This window comes from Camponotus vicinus, unplaced genomic scaffold, assembly GCF_025532165.1.
Source record: "Camponotus vicinus isolate PSW18456_S1 unplaced genomic scaffold, iyCamVici1.0 SCAF_1, whole genome shotgun sequence".
Lineage (NCBI taxonomy): Eukaryota > Metazoa > Arthropoda > Insecta > Hymenoptera > Formicidae > Camponotus > Camponotus vicinus.
In genome coordinates this window covers 4110715-4128762 of record NW_028141945.1, presented here as the reverse complement: position 1 = coordinate 4128762, position 18048 = coordinate 4110715, and the positions used below count along the sequence as shown (strand labels likewise).

Here is an 18048-nt window from a genome sequence, read left to right as displayed (position 1 = left end):
TATATATGTATATATATATATATATATGTATATATATATATATATATATTTATATATATATAAATTGCTCATATGCATTCTTTTGCATGTAGATATTGTATGCATGAACATCAAGTATTGTTACGCGAATTGAATTTTGACTACGAAAATCAGTGGCAAAATATAAATTATTTGTAAATTAGAATAACTATTGTCAAGTTCCTTCTGCAAATTTCATACGCGAGTCCCGCAAATAAAGAGATATATTTCTTTATATACTTAAATATATAATATAGTGAAATAAAATATTTATATATAAATCTAAGTTTGTGTGCAAATATATACAAACTCACATAAGAGAAATATTAACTGTTGCAATCCGAAAAAAATACCATTTCACTTATGTTGTTCTTACACGCAAATAGAGATGTTGCGGCAGAATAAATATCTCTGTTCATCGCAAACAAACAACCATTGTGCTTTCTTTCATTTCCCTTGCCTATTCTTATCGTCACTCCCGACAGATCCGACGGATTTCTCTCGTTATTCGCGCGGGTCCCATCTTTGAACATATGCATGCTGCGTGTAGAATCTATATTTTTGGGTAGTTATCTCGCGTAATAACAAAAAAATAACATGGAGTAATATTATTTTTTTAACATTACGGCAAGGATAAATGTTAAATGCAAACTTAAGGTCATTATATGGCTGTGCTCTATATCTTTCCACTGCATTCTTGATGTTGTGTCACATATATATATCATGAGGGAAGCATATTCTTTTCACAGGCATTCCCTGTTAGTACATCCTCACTTGATGTCAACTTTGCAGGTGCAGCAGGGTTCCGGTGGTCCTCCGACGTCCGGTCTTCAAGGAGTCGGTGTACCGGTCAGTCAACAGGGCATGTTCATGGCGCAGGGTGTAGCTGGTGGCAGAGCCGCTGGATTCCCGGTTGGCGGTATGGGCAATAGCGCTCTGCAAGGGCCTCTGGCCTTCCTGGAAAAGACAACGAGCAACATAGGGATGCCGGAGAGGCGGAGTTGACGCGGAAGGGGGAGGGGCCGGGGCCGGGGTCGTGGAAGAGGCCGAGGTAGAGGAAGAGGCGGCGGCGGTGGCAGCGGCCTACCGCCGCCACCACCGCTTCTCGATCCCTCAGACCCGTCGTCCTATGCTGCTGCTGCCGCAGTTGCAGCCGCTGCGGCAGCGCCCCTTCCCTCTCCGCAACAGCAGCCTCCTCCGCCTTGCACGTGAACATTTAATATGTGTGGCGTTTTTATTTCTTTCTCTGAAAGAAAAACAGAGACTATATACTTCTTGTAAGTTCCAAAGTGTCCAATATATTTGGTTGTTTTTTGTGTTTGAACTTGCAGACTTGAATATGCATCAAATGATGCTGATGGTGACCATTGAAATGCAGTGATATATATTACAATTACTTTGGAGTGTGGAGACGGACACGACTAATATGTACAAATATAACGTCTATGATAACTTACGAGCTTATTGAGGTGTCAATGGCAAATGCAGCGTTTTGATAGTTTTTATTGTGATTTAGTATGAACATCGCATTTCTCACGAAACTATTCTGTATGCGAGGGATGGACATTTTTTTAATTCTTTGTACTAGTCCCGAAAATCTTAAGACGGGAGCGAGAGCTTACGCGGAATGCGTAAAATTGCGATCTATAATAAAAAAACGATAAATATTTTATAATTATAAGTTGAAATGGCAATGAGACAATTGTACATAATGAAATTATGTGACACGAGTAATGTGATATTTTTACTCTTGTACATAAAGGATATCTCTCTTCCTATTTCTTTATATCATATCCTAGTTTATGATATTATTTTTTCAAGATTGTGTTAACATTTTTATAATAAAAATATGTGTTTATCACTTTTGCAGTGCCTTTGAATAATTATCAAATGTACTGTTTGTGTGATATCAGCGAAATTATTTAATGTATTGTAAACTAGAATGTATGTCATGCATGTCGATTATGCTAAGTTAGTATAAGCATCTGTGTCCTGGAATATTTGTACACCATTTCAAAATTTATTTATTTTTATATAAATTTTTCAAAATCTATAAAATCTAATTTTATTCTGTTCATTACTAATGTGCATTCGTGTATATGGATACATTTGTTATGCATGCAAATAGAATTTTGACTTTAATCAAGATTTTAAATGTTTTATGACAATAATTTTTATGTGAATTTTGTTATGGAATTATTTTTTTATGATTATATAATTTTATGCTTTGTTGTATGCCATTAGTATATATTTTATAATTTATACAATACATTAGACATATAATAGTGTCATAATATAAGTGTATATTATAAGTTTATGCAGCAATACTTAGCAAGATAATCAAATTTTGCCTGTATGAGAAAGATATGCATACTCTAAGCAATTATTCTAAAGTATATATTAGATTTATTTGTCATTTTATTTATTTTATATATATGTTTATATATACAGTTAGGCTAAAGATATATATATGTAGCAATCGCTACATATTGTATAAAACTGGAAATATAGTTTTATGTGCATTTTTCAATGTAATGCAAAAAATATTTTTTAATATAAGAAAATTATCGATTAATATTAATAATAAAATAGATAAGTACAATCGTTTATGTCTCATTAAATAAGCCATTTTTATATATATCTCTTACAAATCCAGGACAGGATGCTTATGTTATTCATTTTTTAGACTCAATATATAAAACAATGTATGTAATTTTCCTGTACAATACTATATTGTATGCACTGTAGTATACATAGAGTTGATACGAATATTAAAGCACACATTTTTACTTTTACTATTCTAATTAAAGATCCTGATTGTAATAAGAAAAGAGTTCAGTTTTACACATACAGGTAGTTTGTACAAAATTGTAAAAGAGGTGTATAAAACTTATTTTCAAATCTACTATATGATGATAGTTTGCTTTTTTACAGACAATCAAATGTATAGCCACATATGTAAAAGGAGTTATTAGTTTAATCAATTTGTAACAAAAATTGTATCTCTTTTATATAGGGGAATAGTGTCTAATAGGGAAAACTTTTTACCAGATATTTCTTTGAAAAATAAAGATTAACTGCTGTGGATTTCAAAAAAAGTTTCAAAATAAGTTTATATCGATAAAAATAATTCGATGACGAGTTTCTCTTAAATATTTCTATATGTGTCATTTTATTCACACTTATCTTTTGTTGCTAAAAAAGATAATTTTGCAAAAAAAATTAAAAGAAATGTATTAAAAAGAACTAAATGTACTATTTGTGTTCATTGTGGTACTGCAAGCAATGAGTGAGTTTCAATATTAAATAATTTTATAAATAAACAATTTTACTAAAAAGATATAAAATTAAACTTTCTTTCTTTATCAAAGATATAAAGATATCATATAGTTAAGTTTTATAGAACAGAGGACGAGTCTGGAGTTATTTAACTTTGATAAAGATTATTAATAATTTGTGAAGATTGTTGTAGCAAGATGAGCAACTTTTATTGTAAAGTATTCTATTTCCAAGTATTCTTTTGTTATATATATATGTGTATACATTATTCTTTTGTTATATATATGTATATGTATACATTATTTGTTTGCAGATTATGTATTAAATATATAAGTGGTAACTTTTCTAAGAGATATAGGCAGTGCCTAATATGGTGAGGTATAAGAAAAACTAAGACAATGCGAGTTATAAAAAGTTGATACATTGTCTTATTTTCAATTATTTTACCAATTAGATAATCAAAGAAAATCTTTATAAAATGTACTTAATAAACTTTGAGTAATAGATATATACTGAATAAAACATATATATATATATATATATATATATATATATATATATATATATATGTTTTATTGTGTGTGTGTATACAATACTTGAACTGAGAGAGAATATATACATATATTCATCGAATACATTATTCCTACAACAATGAGCGTTTTTGAGCAAGCGACACAGAGGACACAGTGTATCATTTCATCCTGGTTACCGAATGTAACAAGGATGAAATGTGTTACACTGTGTCCTCTGTGTCGCTTGTTGAAAAACGCCCAATAATAACATATTTTCATACTAAAAAATCACGATCTTTCAGAATTCTTTTAAATTTCAAATTTACTATTCAATATGGGCGATATAATAAATATAATTTCAAACTCAAATATGTTACTAGTCTATAGCACTCAATTCATGTATTATCTTTGATTCTCGTAATACGAGTTCGATCGATGAGCTTACTATATAACAAAATATTGCTACTGGCCTAGTAAAAGTTATTTATACATTTTATCAATGTATATTATTATTTCAACCTGGATAAACCGTATCAATATAAGCCTCTCCATATTAGGCGCGATTCCCCTATATATATAATATTGTATCTCGTATATACATATCCTTCTATGTATAAACTTTTATGTATATGTATATAAAATTATACAAGAGAATTCGCCCGAGATGTACGAGTTACGTAAAAATAATTCGCTGTAGGCCTCGCTTATTGCGATTTCTACAATGTCTGTAGAAATTGTATTAGCGTACGTGTGGGGCGCCCAGTCATTCCGGCCGGGATATATGATAATTCGTCGTGGGCAGGACCCATGACACCGGCTATATCCAGATGCATCCATGGTATGTCCTTGGCGACGAACTCTCTCAAGAAGGCAGCAGCGGTACAAGAGCCACCGCCCTTGCACTTTGCGATATTATTTATATCAGCACCCTTAACTTTTTCTGAAAATTATTGGTGTCAAATGTTTTAGATAAATGACAGATAATAAAGATACTATATTCGAGTTTTCTGTCGATAGTTACAGATAAAGATGGTAACATTGCTATAGATGTAAAAAAAAATATCTCTAAATTTCTAACATGAGAAATAATTACTTTACCAAACAGTAATTTACTCACTTGTCACTTCGTCAGTGAAATGCTGCCACAGAGGGAATCTCCATACTCGATCGCCAGTTACCGTGCCAGCATTTCTCAGAGTTTCATAGAGATTACCATCATTGGTGAACACTCCTGTCGCGGAGTTGGATAGAGCGACTCTCATGGCACCAGTTAACGTAGCGATATCCAAAATAAATCTATTAGAATCGAAGATTTATCAAATTGCGATAATATATATGATAGAAAATAAATGAAAATTTGTCAAATATACAGTATTAAGGATCTTATAAAGTATAAGAGAGAGAGAGAGAGTTTCAATTACAGAATATAGCTAAAATTAAAAAATTTTATAGTTTATAGAATAGTTCGTTTCAGTTCCACGCTTAATTACACTCAACATAATTTGTCATTGTATCATATTGTACAAACAAATTGGTGCTGTTTACCTCGGATTAAATTCCTGAGCGTAGCATAACGCATCGGCGAGAATCAGTCTGCCCTCTGCGTCAGTGTTGTCTACGATAATGGTCTTGCCATTCATCGCCCGAACCAGATCTCCGGGCTTCGTGGCGTGCCCGGACGGTAGATTCTCCGTGAGTGGAATTAGTCCGACGATATTTTTCTTCAACTTCAACTCCGCCGCAGCTCGAATAGTGGCGGCCACGCAAGCGGCACCACTCATATCGGCGCGCATTTCGTCCATTTCCGATGACGGCTGCAATCGTGAACAACAATTGTTCTTCCTCGAGTTTCTTCCTTATTTTACATCATAAAGAAAAGTAACATAATTTACCTTAAGGCTAATGCCACCGGCGTCAAAGGTAACTCCTTTGCCGACAAAAGTCACTGGAGACTCACTCGGGTTTTCGGCGCCTTTGTAACTGATCTCTAAAAATTTAGGTGGTTCGCAACTACCACGAGCTACGCTGAGGAACGAGCCCATCTTCTTCTGCTCGGCCCAACTCTTTTCGCGCACTTGAACGTCGATCCCAAGGTTCGTCAGAACCTCGGAAATCCGTTGGGAAAATATTGTGGGCGTCATCAGATTCGCGGGTGTATCCGCGAGCTCGCGAGCCCAATTCTGTGCCTGGGCCTTGATAATACCCACTCGCCATTCCGTCCTAAAAAAATTATTACGTTAGAAAAATGTGTTTACAATCTTATGCAATGCCAAATCTATATTTTCGAATATAAAGAAACTTACTCTCCTTCTTCTCCATAGAGTGAGATCTTTGGTAACTTCTTCTTCTTCTCCTCATTTTTATATCCTTGATAAAGCCACGTGGCTAAACCGGCTCCCTCGGCGGCGGCTTCCGCATCTCCTAGTGTCTCTAGCTTGATGTCCTTTATCTCGACATCGTCCAAAGCACGGCATCCCGCTAAAATAATAATGCTCTATTAATAGAGTCCCGTAATATCTTATAATAAAATGAATGACAGAAAATGGACAATGTTTTTATATCTTAACTACAAAATAATACAATTATCTTTTTAATAATTTTCGCCTAAAATTTATCTAAGAAAATAAAAAAATATATGAGTGATTTAAATATAAATAGCCCAATATATTGAAATCAATATTATAATCATAATCATGCCATAATTTTCTAATACATAAAAAGAAAATAAAGGAATATAATAGATCTTAAAATACCAAATTAAATATCTCTTCTAGTCTAATATATTATATAAAGATATTTAATATAACATATATACAGTATTTTTTATACAACATATATACAGTATATACAATACACATTAAAATGTTAATTTCAAAATAAAACTTAGAAATTTAAAATTTTGTGTAACATAGATTGTAATAATTCCTTTTTTACATGATATATTATTGAATAATGAGAATTACCTGCTGCGGCAGCACGTACACTCTCCTTTCCTTCATGGATCTCTTCAAGTTTGTTAATACCAAGATCTTGTTTTCCTAGACTAACTACCGCAACTCCGCTGTAATCTGTTTCATCCAAACCCCAAAACACTCTAGCATGACCCTTAGGAATCTTTGGCCCTGCTCTGTAGCGTAAACATTCATTTGAAGTTAGTCAAAAAATCTCACTGCAATAATATTTTTCTTTAATAAGGACAGATATGCGATAATAATATACTTAGAAGACAAATTCTCAGACATAAATTCATAAATTTATTAATTACAATAAAATCTAGGCATTTTTTGACATTTATTTTATATACGATATAGTAATTTGCAATTTTAAAATACACTCTCTAAAAATATACTATTCTTTATTCTAGAATAATTTTCTTCATCCAGTTATACATTATACACACTGGTACATTTTTACAATTATTTTCTTCGAGGATTATAACTATACATTAATTCATAACTGTTGCTTTGTGATCTATTAGCATCAATACATTTCGATATTACAGATAATTATTTCACATTCAGTTCTCACTAACAAGTTGAATTTGCGCGAGCAACCTATTTAGCAGCTTAAAATATAATACATCATAAAATTTTTGTGTTAGCAAATATTAATTTCTATTATGTACAACGATGTTACAAGCAATAATGTGACTTTGTCATGGGGTTTAGTTGGCATAGTTGTACAATGAATCAAATTAAAAATAAATTTAGAAGAGCGTAATTAATTTTTATTAACAAGCAAAAAATAATGAATGTCTCATTAATACTCTTATGATTGAAACTTAAAAAAAAAGAGGCATTTTCTATTAAAAAAAATATTCTTTATTTTATCATTTTCAGATTCCAATATTTTGCACAAAAAGTGATATGTTCTTAAACATTTAAAATACATTAATTTTTTTATTTACCTTCTGTACATTTTGGCACTTTAAGATTGCCTTTTTAACAATATTTATAATTTTTAGAATCATAATTTGTTATTTTGTTTTATTTCATTATTTCTATTAGATTGATATAACACAACAAAATTTCTAATGTAAAACTATAAAGAAACAATAATATTATAATCATATAAAATTTTTTATATGCAGTTAAAGCAATATCTTTCCGAAACTCACAAATCGTAGAGCATTTTAACAGAAACATGCGTTATCTATATGTACAATTATCATCAAAAATATGAGACGTTGATTACACCTTATCATGTTTCTGTTTATAAAATCATACAGTCGTGATACTAGCCAGTCGCTTTAAGCTGAAGATATTAAGTCATTAACTAATTACAAAAAAAATTTTCTAAAACTTTTTTTTGACTTTTCTACGTACAATGACAGCTAAATTACCGATATTTTAGAGTACTCGAAATATTGATATTGCAATTGTTAATAGTTCTAAAAAAAATGCAGGTACAATTTGTATATATATACGATTACCAGTCAAAATATCACTACATCAATTTTGATGGTTTTCTCTTGTATAATGTTTTAAGTTTTATTAATTTTTAAAAAACTTAAACAACTGGAATTTAAATTTATTTGGCAGATTTTAAACAAAATTAGGATGTGCTCTATTAAATATATATATCAATTTTTTTAATGATAAATACACGTGATTGAAACAATCATCATTTTAAATCCAGAAAATATTTAAGAAAGACACTTTGAAATATATACATATACACTGCTTAAAATTTTTACATATTTAATTGTTATCTTTAGCAGTATTGCGCTTATTGTAATAAACCTCACTCTCATGTTACGATCATATCTAAAAAAAAATATATATATACATATATCTGCATGAAATACAGATTAACAAGCGTGCAACTATAATGTTCCCGGCGAATGTTAAGTATATAAGTAACTTAATATAAAATTATAAAAGATGTATAATCGTTTTAATTTTATAAATGATCATATGTGTGCACAAACATGTTATATAACATGCTTGTTGTTGTAACAATGCAAAACTTTTATCATTACGATTCAGTCTGTATATACTTAGAATTATATATACCTAAATTATTAATTACCAATTAGAAAATAGAGTCAAGATATATATGAAAACGCGTAATAATTAACAATATTAATTTTCCTAATTATGCACACAATGTACAATCCACAGAAAATACCTGTGCTCTCCTTGGTAATATTGAGCATGGATCAATTAGAGATTTCTATTTTTCGTAAATTATTTATTCGCCGATAATGCACGTTCAATATGAATATTAATATTCGATTTAAAATCCGTTATGTTAAAAATTTTCTCTACATGTCGTGTTATGATAAATTATATATTATACAGGGTGACCCATTTTAACTTAGGCAGCCAAATAACTCGAAAAATAAGCAAGATAGAGAAAAATGTTTTAGACAAAAGTTGTATGGTTTCGAGGGGGCCATAAGATGGTATCATTGGTTTGACCTTGAAGAGTCATTTGAAGGTCACGTGAAGGTCACTTCAATTTTTTTAAATGGAATACCCTATATATTTTTGTACATTCTTGTAGCTTATTTCGAGAGCTTTCCAAAACACTATAATTAAGTACCTTTCCGTTAAGTACTTTTTGAGTTATGATGCTTGAAATAATTTCTTAATTTTACATAAACCGTAAAATATCTTGTAAAATATTCATTTTTCGATTATCTTACCTTAATACTTTTATGTACAAAATAATGAGAGGAATCAATTGGTGTAAAGAAAACACATAGTTGTTTTTAAGAAAAAATATGGAATTGTTAATTGCAAATTACATATTTTTTCTTCGAAACAACTATGTGTTTTCTTTACACCAATTGATTCCTCTCATTATTTTGTACCTAAAACTATTAAGGTAAGGTAATCGAAAAATGAATATTTTACAAGATATTTTACGGTTTATGTAAAATTAAGAAATTATTTCAAGCCTCATAACTCAAAAAGTACTTAACGAAAATGTACTTAATTATAGTTATTTGGAAAGCTCTCGAGATGAGCTACAAGAATGTACAAAAATATATAGGATGTTCCATTTAAAAAAATTGAAGTGACCTTCACGTGACCTTCAAATGACTCTTCAAGGTCAAACCAATGATACCATCTTATGGCCCCCTCGAAACCATACAATTTTTGTCTAAAACATTTTTCTCTATCTTGCTTATTTTTCGAGTTATTTGGCTGCCTAAGTTAAAATGGGTCACCCTGTATATTATGCTATTTAGAATAATTCTGTCATTTCTCGTTGTTATTCATACGCTATTTTCATTCAATCCACTTAATTATCCTCCATTCGATTAATTTTAATTGTTTTTAAACCAACTCTAATATTTTGATAATTCCTTGAGAATTAGCGGCTACCACGACATTGGACATCTGTCTCCAACATACCGCGGACACGAATTCATTCAGATCTTCCTCTCTTCTGTCTTGCAGCTCCAGTATACTTCGAACGGCGTCGAATTTATACGAGAACAACTGTTTCGTTAGTCCTTTATAGTACACGTATAACGCGTTATTTTCCGATCCGCAGGCGACGTAATCGCCATCAGTAGCAAGTCCGACAAAATTTTTCTCGTTCACGTGTCCCACGAATGACCGTAGACAGAGCGGATTATTTATATTCCACATTTTCAATTGAGAATCCGTACTTGCAGAAACAATCTCCTCCTTGTTAATAAACTTGACATAGGAGACGGCCTTGCGGTGGCCCTTGAATATACATAAAGCCTCCTTCATGTTACGTAAGTCATAATAATGTACACAATGATCCGCAGAGCCGAATGCAAGGTGACAAGAGCTGCGTGGATTAAATTTCACGCAACATACATTCGCCTTTGCCTCCAACGACGCTACGGAATAATCGGTGTTCAATGCCCATAATTTGACCCGGGCGTCGTCGGAGCCAGATGCGATCAATCGCGTGTCCACGTCGTTGAAATCAACGGACCAACATCTCTTTTCATGCTCTTGAAACGTCTTGGTTCTCTGGCCGGTCGTCGCGTCCCACACTGTCACGGTACCTTCGTAGTCCGATGAAGCGAGCATACCCTTGTGGAAAGAATTCCACGAGACGCATGAGATTTTCGAACTGGAGACCATCTCGACGCAAGGATAATGAATGTCAACGGTGTCGCGTATAACGGCACCGTAATCAAATACCTTTATCCGTTTCGTCACGCCGGCGATGGCAAAGAACTCGTTGTCTTTATCGAACTCGATGCTGGAAACGATTGTGGAATTGTTAAAGAGATCCGATGAATAATTGAGAGTCGCCAATGGACGCAGGGAATTGTATCTTGAGAACTTGACTAGGTTCTCACGAAAGACGTCTAGACCGGAACTTGTACTATGTGCACCGCCGTGTTGCTGCGCTTCGCTCTGAGTTTGTGATTTTTGCCCGAGCAGGAGCTCCTTGCCACGGGAATCGAAGTAACATTGAACAAAGTCATCGAAATGAGCGTGCAGTCTCTTTCTACGTATAGCTAGGGTTGATCCACTGGGCTGACTGACGTTTGGATTAATCAAACTATCAATGCCGCTGGTCGCCTTGTCGCTAGGTTTCACCATATTCGAATCTATTATATCTAAAAGGCCGAGCATTTCCCGTCTAATGGCCGAAACCTGCGCCGTGTCATTCTCGCTCGCCTTTTTGACGTCTTCTACCCGCGGACATTTGCTCTGAACGTCCTTTAGAATACTCTCAACTTCCTCCATATCCTTCTTGATCAACACAACTTCCTTCTGCAATTGATTTCTTTGTTCCTCCTTCTGTTGCAGCAGGTGTTTCAGGAATTCATGCAGAAGTTTATTTTGCGCTGTACAAGTTTCTGCTTCGAGTAGATGCTTTCGTTGAGTCAGCACTTCTAACATTACATTTACGTCGGGTAGAGTGAGATTGGCGCTCTCTGCTGCAACGATGCTTCTTAATCCATCAGATGCCGGTGTTGATGAATCGTTACCAGTCGCTCTATGTCTACCATTCTCCGAGTAAGAGCCTAACTGTGCAAGACCCTTAGTTCTCGTCTTATATTTGGAAACTAGCTCGTCCAACAGAAAGTTCGGGAAGATGTCTTGCTCGTTTAATGTAAAACTGCATTTCGGACAACGATCCTTAATCTCTAAGCACTTTACGATACAATGATGACAAAACGTATGTCCGCAACGTGTGATATACGCTGTGTCGATAAGATCGAAACAAATTGGGCACATGTAATCATTGCTCTTATCTTCTAATATCCCGGTCATCCTTTGTAGCACATTCGTGGGTTGAAACTTATTAATTTTACCGCTACTGTCACCTAATCCAGCACAACTACTCCCTGCGCTGTTATCGTTCCCCATATTACTATTGCCAGGAGTCGACATTACTACTCTATTACTATATTCAATTTCTGATTCAGTCTTCAAGCAGCAAAGATTAATTATGACTGAAGTGTTAACAGTTTAAAATCTTCCTAATTGGGCATTTGATTTGTCTGACATCGCGTCGAAAAGAATATGTCATAAATCGGGCAGTTATTATTCTCTAGTTATGTTCTCATTTATAAAGCGCAGCATATGTCTAGGAAATCCTTGTGCGGAGCAAGTTGCGCTTCATATCATATGTATAATATCGTCTCTCAGTCTAGTCACTCCTGAAACAATGAAAATAATGCCAGTGAGCTCATAGGAGTACAAAACTCTTGTTTAAAAATTCAAAATTTTCAATAACAAAAAATACTTTACGTAAGAATTTTAAGATAACAAAGGGAAAGCACTTTTGAACATCAGAAAAAAGCTCAGGCAGCATTATATAACAATTGTTTCAGGCTGGAAATATGAATAAAATATTTAAACATATTGTTATATGTTGTCCGATTAAACAAAAGTGAAAGAACAATTTAGCAAAATGCAATGTTGTATGGAAACTGTCTTATATATGTCATAGTTCTATATCTTAGTGTATAAAATTAAATAAAGTATAAGTAGAGAGAAAGTGTTCATATGTATACATGTGTATGAGGGAACGTAAGTCAACCCTTCGTCGAGAGAAGGGAGAGTTTGATATGGAGAAGGTGGAAAAAAAAATACTTCGATACTGAATAAACATACTTGTCCAAATAGTCAAGATAGTCTCGCAAGTATATTCTACAACAGCGTACAAGGGGTACAGCCTTGTTAGATAAGATACGATACTATATGTAACAGATATATACTGCGGTGATACCATCTCTAAAATCGCGAGAATGCACAAAAGGTAATCAGCAATAATAAGTAATAGTAGCATATTGAGGAGACTTACAGCAAGATATTTTTCAGCAGCTTTCCGTTAACCAATTCATTGTACTTGGCGGCAGTAGGAGTAAACACGACGTTGCTCTCGCTCTCTGTTTCGTACACACCGAGCACCAATCCCTTCTGCGAAAAAAAGAAAAAATATGTAATTGTGTCGAGGAAATGGGCGACAAGTGTATCTTTCAGTATTTGCGTTTCTTATTCGATCGACGAACAAGTACGTTAAAAATTTTCACGTCAAATTGACGATAATCAACGTTCGATCGTTAACATTGTCGTTCGCGACAGAGGGCAAAAAAAAATTCGCATTCGTGCTCGAAATACTCTGAACGCGCGCAGACAAACGACAGATTGCATCGGGTACATTGGTCAGAGCGCGGACAATCTTCCAAAACCCGACGAAAATATCATGCTTTTTCGTTTCGAGTGTCAAACGCGCTTCCTCGACGACGAGAAACGATGGCGAGTAAGATCTCACGTAAATTACCTTCATGGTCGATACGTTGGCAAAGAAACGCAAGAGTGAATTTCTGCGCGGTGATACCCTAGCCCTGATAAAAGACAATGCCATAATTCGTTCCCGAGAGCATTAGGTGTATTATATATATATATACATGTAGCATCGAGAGGGAATAAGAGCGGCGACTCTACGTTGAATTTGATCTGGATTGACGCCACGCGAGGTCGGTCGCGCGAACTAAAGTTGCAAGCAATTATCATTTCTTTGTTACCGATGAAGCCAAGATTCCTTGAGCGCGTGACAATTGTAAATATTATATTTTTCTATAATTATGTATAAAAATCCGTAGCTTTCTTTCTTCATCGGGATAATAATTTAATTTAACCCGCTTCATTTAGATTTTAACGAAGATACATTTATTCGAGAGAGATGACGCGTGTGTATCCAACAATAAAGTTTATTCTACTTTTCGCGTGAAACTCGTGGCTCACGTTCAACACGTTTTTGACGAATGTTTGCAACCTTACGTCACCAATGGAATGGAGCGCCTTTCATTTCGGGAGCCGCTAGAAACCCCACATCTCGATCGACGTCGCACGAGTGGGATAAGGATAAAGCGGAGTCAGTGAAAACGGTGGAAGGGGTACTGGTCGCAAGTCGCAATCGCGATAGTATCGAGGGGGGCCCCGTAAGTGTGTCGAGGGGCTTGTCATGTGTCAAATTTTTCGCCCTGCATCCGAAACGCGATCACATACAGCGTTCTTCGGCGATCGCGCGTGGGACTCGACGAGTTCCGGGACACCCGCGACAATCGGATAGATTGTCCCTGGTCTCCCCGAGGCCCCCAGATCCATCGGTCCCCGCGAGAGCGAAAACACGGGCCCCGCAGCTGCTTCGAGAATTGGAATGCGGGATCAACATGGAGGTGGCGGATAGATCGATATTGCTCGGTGATGTTGCGCACGGTCGCTGACTCTCCCTGTCCGACATCCTGTTGTGAGTAAGATTCTCGCGTAGAAATTACTGACAAATTAATGACACAAAAAATATCGATAATTCCTCAGGACGTAATTCGCACACTGTATGCATCAGCGGTCGCGCTAAATTTGCGATTTATAATGGCGAATTTTTTCAAAACTAATGCTGCTTCGCGTCGAGGTATGCGCAAATAACAGAGTCGTCGATGAAGGAATATGTCTATGGGAAAAGTATGAAACGTATGCATTAAACATTTGTCTTCATAAATTCATAAGTTTCTATCTGTGAATTAATTAATTAATGCTGTAACATATGTCTCATAATTGATAGTATTGATGAGTTTTATGAATCTTTTTTTTTATATAAATTTGAAAGCTCTTTTTATAAGTTATAATTCAGATTTACCAATCTTTAAATATTCGGATAATTAAATGCTAAATTAAAATTTTTTTTCTCTGAGGATATACATATTTATAAAGTAAACTCATCAAGTACATATATTTTATTTAAATATAATCCATATCTTCCATCATTAAAAAGTTATCTGATGGTTATGTTATCTTGATATAAAATACATCTTAATTTAAAACCTTTTCATAATCTAAACAATTTATATATACTTGTAGAATACTAAGTGTAATTGTATTGAAGTCAACTTTTGAAATTGTAGAACGGAGCATGGAATGGACGGATCATGCCCACTCCTCTTTCCCAGCTTTGGAGAGCAGAGTGGCTCTGAGCGGGGAGGAGGCTACTCATCGCAAAAGATTAGCGTATACCGGCCAGGTTCAGATGCCATCGACTTGGGATATCATACCCTCGACAACAATGCTTGCCGCACCACATCATCATCGTCCTCATCGACTCCGGGGGTGCCGAGCGTGCCCACCCGTCAACAACAGCAACAGCAGTCATCACAACCCAAGCACCTGATACATCATTCCGTTAGTGACTTCTGCCAGCTTGATGATAATTTGCTGCTGAGGATTTTCAGCTGGCTCGACACGCGTGATCGCTGCGCTTTGGCGCAGACATGTCGACGTCTTTGGGAGATCGCGTGGCACCCGGCGCTTTGGCGGGAAGTCGAGGTCTGTTATCCGCAAAACGCCACTACAGCGTTGAACGCACTGACGCGTCGTGGCTGTCATACCTGCATCCGTCGTTTGGTTCTGGAAGGCGCCACAGGTTTGACTGGCATCTTCGTCCAATTACCATATCTCAATTTAACTTCCCTGGTGCTGCGACACTCGCGACGTGTCACCGATGCTAACGTCACCACTGTGCTGGACAGTTGCACCCATCTTAAGGAGCTCGATCTGACTGGTTGTTCCAATGTCACACGAGCTTGCGGTCGTACGACTACCTTGCAACTACAGTCGCTCGACCTCAGTGATTGTCACGGTATAGAGGATTCTGGTCTGGTGTTAAGTCTGTCGCGTATGCCGCATCTCGGATGTCTTTATCTACGTAGGTGCACCCGCATCACCGATGCCAGTCTGGTAGCCATCGCTTCCTACTGCGCCAGTTTGCGTCAGTTGTCGGTGTCGGATTGCGTGAAGGTGACGGATTTTGGAGTGCGCGAACTGGCGGCGCGTCTGGGCCCATCGCTCCGTTACTTCTCCGTAGGCAAATGCGACCGCGTGTCCGATGCCGGTTTGCTAGTCGTTGCCCGTCACTGCTACAAGCTGCGTTATTTGAACGCCCGCGGTTGCGAGGCACTCAGTGACAGCGCGACCATCGCCTTGGCACGTGGCTGTCCGCGTATGCGCGCTCTAGACATCGGTAAATGCGACATCGGCGACGCGACTCTCGAGGCACTCTCGACTGGATGTCCTAATCTGAAGAAATTGTCCCTGTGCGGGTGTGAGAGAGTCACAGATGCTGGTCTCGAGGCGCTGGCTTATTATGTACGTGGCCTGCGACAGCTCAACATCGGCGAGTGTCCTATGGTTACGTGGATCGGCTACCGAGCAGTTAAACGTTACTGCCGACGTTGCATCATTGAGCATACTAATCCTGGGTTCTGTAGTTGATCTAAGCCAACCTATAGTGTTACCTTATATCAAAACGGTGATATAAAGAGGAACACATGAATATATTCTCGAGAGAATGTACTCTGAAAAAGAGAATATTCTTAGAGAATTATATGGATAAAAAAGCGGAGATATATTCTGAGAGAATATCAAAAATAAAAATGTATTGAGAATATTTTGTAAAAATATTTTCTACAAAAAAATATTAGAATTTTTGAACATATACTAAAAATAATATCTAAGAACGAAGACATTTCTCAGAATATTTAATCATCTCGCATCACCAGTTCCAAGTGCCAGAGTGTATTATAAGAAAAGTTTATAGGAAATTTTGTAAATTCAATTCTTTTATTCAAGTTTATACGACGATAAATGTTATATCTTTTGATACCATGTTAATGAGAGAAAGATGATGTAGAAATTGTCAATTTGAGATTTTAATAACTTGTATTGTTTGCATTAATATTTATTAACATACACAAATATCTTAGACATTGTTTGCAAGTATATTAATTTGTAAAAAGATTATTTGTGTTTTACAAGACATTGGTTGTAAAAATATATACATATATATTCTGCTTCAAAAGAATTATGTCTGCTATTTATTGTGTTTGTAATTTAATGCAGTGCATAAAGATAAAATCATTGATGTTTTTTGTATAATTAGATTGTCTCTAATTTATTGTAATTACAGGATAAGATATTAAATATTCTCATTTTTTAACACTATTAGAATATGTAAATTAATTATTGCATGTTTTTTACACGATATGTATAAAAATGTATGTAAAGAAATGTATGCACAGGGAAAATATAAATCATGTTGAATCCAATTATTTTAGAAATATAAAATTTTATATCTTATAAATTTCAAATTTACACTATTACAGAATTTTTTTAGCGCAGATTAATGTAATATTTATGTAATGTTTTATAAAATAATTTGTAAAATAATTTTATTAATTTTATTAAATTAAGGTTTGAAAAGAGATTTATATAAATGGCAGTTAGTTTTATTTTTTTCGGAAAATAAAATTTTAATAATATCACGATTATAAGAAAGAAAACCGATTTTAAAACAAAATATATATAAGTTGTTATTTTAATGAAGCAATATATGATCAATGTGACATGTGACATATTTAAATATGTGATGTGAATAAACATGGGTGTTTTTGAGCAAGCGACACAGAGGACACAGTGTATCACTTTATCCTTGTTTTGTTGGTTGCCGAATGTAAACAAAGATGAAATGATTCACTGTGTAACTGTGTCCTCTGTGTCACTTGCTGAAAAACATCCTATATATGGCTGTATCGAAATACATATACTATATGTTATTTAATAAGATCTTTAAATTACAGATTGCAAGGGAATTTCCATTTATATCATCATTCAGCCAATTGCATTCATATACTTTGCTTTCGCGGCGAGATGCATATCCGCCTTAGGCTAATATTACATTTGTCGTACGACAAATTTTTTAAGCACATTGATTGGCTGCGGGATAGAAAGTT

General features: G+C 34.9%; 2 protein-coding genes across 12 annotated transcripts; one reads left to right on the top strand and one right to left on the bottom strand.

Moving 5' to 3' along the window:
* Positions 1-559: 559 nt before the first annotated feature.
* On the bottom strand, positions 560-14452 carry LOC145968120 (E3 ubiquitin-protein ligase COP1). Of its 9 annotated transcripts, XR_014437676.1 has the most exons (10): positions 13548-13907; positions 13068-13183; positions 6773-6936; positions 6113-6287; positions 5702-6029; positions 5355-5623; positions 4927-5105; positions 4558-4749; positions 1476-1662; positions 560-975 (listed from the first exon to the last, which is right to left on the bottom strand). XR_014437676.1 is itself a non-coding variant. In XM_083093432.1 (9 exons), exons 1-9 carry the CDS (start codon positions 13629-13631, stop codon positions 887-889), a joined length of 1596 nt encoding a protein of 531 aa, XP_082949558.1. In that variant the 5' UTR covers positions 13632-13910; the 3' UTR covers positions 560-886. The 9 variants fall into 9 exon arrangements, 8 of the variants coding, with proteins under 8 accessions (XP_082949558.1, XP_082949549.1, XP_082949531.1 ...); XM_083093432.1 differs by lacking the exon at positions 1476-1662 and having other exon boundaries at positions 13548-13910; XM_083093423.1 differs by lacking the exons at positions 560-975; positions 1476-1662 and adding an exon at positions 1030-1264 and having other exon boundaries at positions 13548-13911.
* Positions 14348-17520, top strand: Fbxl7 (F-box and leucine-rich repeat protein 7). 3 transcript variants are annotated; one of them, XM_083093458.1, is made up of 3 exons: positions 14348-14516; positions 14585-14728; positions 15169-17520. In XM_083093458.1, the coding sequence occupies exons 2-3, from the start codon at positions 14661-14663 to the stop codon at positions 16529-16531; spliced, it is 1431 nt and encodes a 476-aa protein (XP_082949584.1). In that variant the 5' UTR covers positions 14348-14516; positions 14585-14660; the 3' UTR covers positions 16532-17520. The 3 variants fall into 3 exon arrangements, with proteins under 3 accessions (XP_082949584.1, XP_082949574.1, XP_082949593.1); XM_083093448.1 differs by having other exon boundaries at positions 14585-14737; XM_083093467.1 differs by lacking the exon at positions 14585-14728.
* The last annotated feature ends 528 nt before the right edge of the window (positions 17521-18048 follow it).